The 4,574-nt window shown below is 34.6% G+C and overlaps 1 protein-coding gene across 1 annotated transcript; it reads right to left on the bottom strand.

The window, feature by feature from the left end:
- Positions 1-433: 433 nt before the first annotated feature.
- On the bottom strand, positions 434-3,696 carry LOC149216590 (transcription elongation factor 1 homolog). Its single transcript, XM_089391242.1, has 6 exons — positions 3,554-3,696; positions 3,380-3,470; positions 3,079-3,242; positions 1,199-1,269; positions 1,052-1,073; positions 434-850 (listed from the first exon to the last, which is right to left on the bottom strand). The coding sequence occupies exons 3-6, from the start codon at positions 3,189-3,191 to the stop codon at positions 802-804; spliced, it is 255 nt and encodes an 84-aa protein (XP_089247368.1). The 5' UTR covers positions 3,192-3,242; positions 3,380-3,470; positions 3,554-3,696; the 3' UTR covers positions 434-801.
- Between the last annotated feature and the right edge of the window lie 878 nt (positions 3,697-4,574).

Below are 4,574 nucleotides of genomic sequence, written 5' to 3'. Positions count from 1 at the left end.
AATATAGACCACATCAGATTTGGCCCGCAGATAATGTCTCACACCAATACATTTGCAATTGACAAACCATGTAAAATTCAATATCCCAATACTTCAAACATAACAGACGGCCTGCAGATGTAGAGCACATATATATTTCAAGTATAGTTTCAACAGGCAACCAATGTTATGTTATGCACAAGCTAATCCGAATAGTAGCTAAGCGTGTCTCACACCAATACATTTGCAATTGACAAACCATGTAAAATTCAATATCCCAATACTTCAAACATAACAGACGGCCTGCAGATGTAGAGCACATATATATTTCAAGTATAGTTTCAACAGGCAACCAATGTTATGTTATGCACAAGCTAATCCGAATAGTAGCTAAGCGTGTCTCACACCAATACATTTGCAATTGACAAACCATGTAAAATTCAATATCCCAATACTTCAAACATAACAGACGGCCTGCAGATGTAGAGCACATATATATTTCAAGTATAGTTTCAAAAGGCAACCAATGTTATGTTATGCACAAGCTAATCCGAATAGTAGCTAAGCGACTGAACATCACAGTTATTTTTAAACCATGATCAAGGACATGACAGACCAAAGTAGAATATTGTGAATTTTGTCCAAATGACTTCTTATATAGAATATTGTGAATTTTGTCTAAATGACTTCCTATATAGGAATGGAAAAATTTCACTGATTCTGATAAAAACTCATGAGAAGAAACATCCATATATCAAATAACTATATTCAAGAGATATTGCACTATATTCCAGAGATATGCAATATGCAGATGCATCCTTTTTATCCAGAATTATTTACACGCTCACATTCATCAATCCATTCGGAATACCTGCAAACAAATTCAGACATTATAGAGCTGTTCATTACTCCATTGCATATGAAATTCCTCTTCTCCAATTCAACAAGGACAACCTTTCTCAATAATTCAAACCTCTATAAATATAAATTTTCAGCTGATCTGACTACACTATTAAAAAAAAAATAGCACATGACAACCCAAACACTAAAATATATGGCTCAGGAAGCTTACACGTCAATGGGCTCGCTCAATGCTGTCAATTCCAATCAATACAACAGCGGATAGTATATTAAGTAAGGGCTCAAAAGTAGGAAAATCACTTAAAAAGATAACACTCGATAAAAATAACCTTACGAAAACACCAAAAAGGACACTGACAATTAATTGAGGTGCTGAATCTCTCATGGCATATCCTACATGAAGCCTCCCCAATAAGCTCTTTCCGATCCCTGAATGAATAAAAATGTCAGAGCTGACAAACTGTCAGACTGCTCGAGGCTTCATATATAATATAATACTTAAAGGACAATAAAAATAAAAAACTACATCAAAATCATTCTTAGATATTCAACCCAACTTGCTAAAAAAACTCATGCCACTTCGATGTCATAGGCAATGATTGATCAAATAAACTAGAGTTCAAAACCTTCGATCTAGGGTTTAACATCAAATGTATCTAGGCGGGTATATTTCCAAAGTCCTATTCATGGAAATTTGCAGCCATATTTAGCAGTTATAACTACGAATTGTCATAGCATTGTTTAATGCACATAGCAAATTTAGGTTTGGGTGATCCACCGGTCTTTATGAATTATAACACCCGTTATGCAGTCTGAAGTTCAATCTGTAGAAATCTGCACAATATGTAATTTTTTTACAAAGAAAAACCTCATGAGAAAGTTGAAACATTGGACTCTTACATTAATTTGCGAATAGTACCTACTGTATATCCGTCCAGCATTGAAGAGAATTTGTCAGTAATGAATACAGCATCTGATTTAGTACAAAAGTCGGGTAAAGAGAAAGCTGTAAGTTGGAGGCGTATTGATTATCGTGACTATTCCTTTATTCCTCCATGTTTGACACAATACAAGATGTGAAAAATCTCGTTATTAAACCCCTTGTTTCATGTGGAAAGCTGCTACAGCGAATCCGTAATCAATCTAGAGGCATAGCATGGAACATCATCGAATCCAACATTTCAGAAAAAGGGATCACTCAAATTGACAGTGAATCAGTAATCAATGTAGAGGAGGCACGGACAAAATATCATATTTTAGTTATTTTTCATATCTACAAGGTAATTTTTTTTTCACCAGTGTATCTCAACAGTGCATAGTATTGCCCAGGATTGGACCATGAGATATATAAAGACTAAATTTCAAAACATTATCAAATCCAACATCTCAAGAAAGAGCTCGAATTCTATTTCCTCTAGAGTATCTCAAGAGTGCATAGCACTGTCTACGATTGGATCATGAAACATGTAAAGACCAAACTTCAAAACATTTTGGAATCTTACAACATCTCACAAAAAAGATTATATTCAAATTTTAGTTATTTTTCATATCCATCTGTAATTTTTTTCAATGAAAAAAATTGATCTAGATTATCTCAAAAATATATAACACGGTCACCACTATCACGGTCACCACTATCAGTGAACCATGCTACATGTAAAGACCAAACTTCTCTACCTAACTATTCCACCACATCCACTTAACTGTTCAAACCTATTCACTCATATTCAAAAAAACAGCTTAGGGAACTAGTAAATTACCGATATGTTAACAACCAAGGGAACGAATCGATTATACCGGTATGTCGACCGCGTAAGGAACTAATATACTACCGTTATGTTGCATGTAATCGCATAAATTTGACAATAAATGTGATTAATATGTGCCGACACAAGTTAGATTCGGCATGGAACAATTAATCGTAATATCCTTCAGAAATTGATCTCTTCAGTTTTAAAATTCCCAATAAAAATATTCAACAGCAAATTAAGTTTAATTGGGCTTCCTAATTCAACCGTTTCAAAGGGTAGCGAGGAAGGGTGATTTTTCGCATCTTTAAATATTAATTGATTTTTTTTATCAAATTAGACTACCACTATGTCTATTTTGGGTTAATGAATGAAAACCCAGAAAAAGAGAGTAAAAATATCAGCTATCGTTTTCACAAGGCTCGTGTCCAAAACCTGCCTAGTGCGTTTAGTGTCTGAACGTTAAAAAGAAAAACGAGCATATACTCACATGCGGCACTCCACGCTGCTCTCGTGGTTGCAGAAAGGGCAACTGAAGACAGTACTGAGCTTTTCCTGCTTCTTTTTGGGCTCCGGCTTCTTCGATGACTTCCTCTTTCCCATATTTATACTTAAAACTCTCCAAATTACACAGTAATCCTCCTTCTCTGGAACCTATCGGAACCAAGAAATTAATGGCAGAGCTTACAGGAAAACAATGCTTTGGAACCTATCGGAACCAAGAAATTAATGGCAGAGCTTACAGGAAAACAACACCCAGAAGGTGCTTAACAAGAAGACCGGTACATTACCTGTGGATGAATTCCTCGAGATAGTGGAATTGCGAATCAAAAACACCCCAATTGTATGCAATTACAAAGCGTAATCCTGACGCTTTGGAACCTAAAGGAAACAGGAAATTAATGGCATAGAAAACCAGATAACAACACAGGAAACGGACTTGTCAAAAAAGGCCAGTGCATTACCTGAGAATGAATTCCCCGAGCGAGTCGAACCGCGAATCAGGAAAATCTAAGTGAGCTGCCAATAGGAGCGCGACTGTTATATGTAGTAACCTCTACCGGCTTAATTTGGCGTTGTGTTTTTTGAAAAAGTAGAAAAGATTTGTTTGCTTTTTGAAAGTAAAGGGAGAATGGGCCGTGTCTGGAAGCGACTATTATGTGGATGATATATGTTTGTGGACTAATCTCACTTTATAACTGGAAAATACATGGTTGAATTATTATTTTTAAATAAAAGCTGGAAAATGTATGGTTGAATTACTATTTTTAAATAAAAGCTGGAAAATTTTTTCCACCTTTTGGAAAAAAAAAAAAAGCTGGAAAATTTTACAATAAGTTTAAATATGTTTGGGTGAAAATGGGTATGGACTAAACTACCGATAACTTGAAAATGTATAGTTTAAATTATTAATTTTTAAAATAAAAGTGCTAAATTTTTTAAATAAATTTAAATATATTTGGATAGGTATATTGGGTAGAGTATGTATACTTTTTAGATTTAGCAATAAAATCATTTTGGGGAGGTGGGTTCCTTGTCTTACAAATAAGGGGTCTTATATACCGTTATGTGGTGTCTAGCTTGGCGATGGGGAGGTGGGTTCATTTTCAAAGAGATTTAAGATCTCAAGAGATTTGATTCCTTTTAGTGCTTGGTAGATCGATGGTTAAATTGGATCTAGACTACTTTAATTATTAATTACCAGCATAGATCCATCTTAAAATGGATGTTTTGAGAGGGATCCAATTTCTTCACATGTAATTTTTTTTATGAGGTGACATTATTTAAATGTTTTGTATAGTTATTTAATTTTTTAATTTTTAGATTTTCCATAATTTTTATTTTGACCCACATGAGCAAAATTTCGATTCAATTTTGATGACGGGCGGAAAGCCTTACACATCATATTGGGCTGTAAAATGAGCCAAGGGATAGCTTAGTTGGTTTACTAGGTACTTTGCCCATAGAGAGACCACTAGGTCAAAA

This window comes from Pinus tabuliformis, chromosome 1_1, assembly GCF_031772625.1.
Source record: "Pinus tabuliformis cultivar Carrire ecotype Pingquan chromosome 1_1, CPIR1, whole genome shotgun sequence".
NCBI lineage: Eukaryota > Viridiplantae > Streptophyta > Pinopsida > Pinales > Pinaceae > Pinus > Pinus tabuliformis.
Note: the sequence above shows the minus strand (reverse complement) of the source record. Positions and strands in the feature narration are given on the sequence as shown.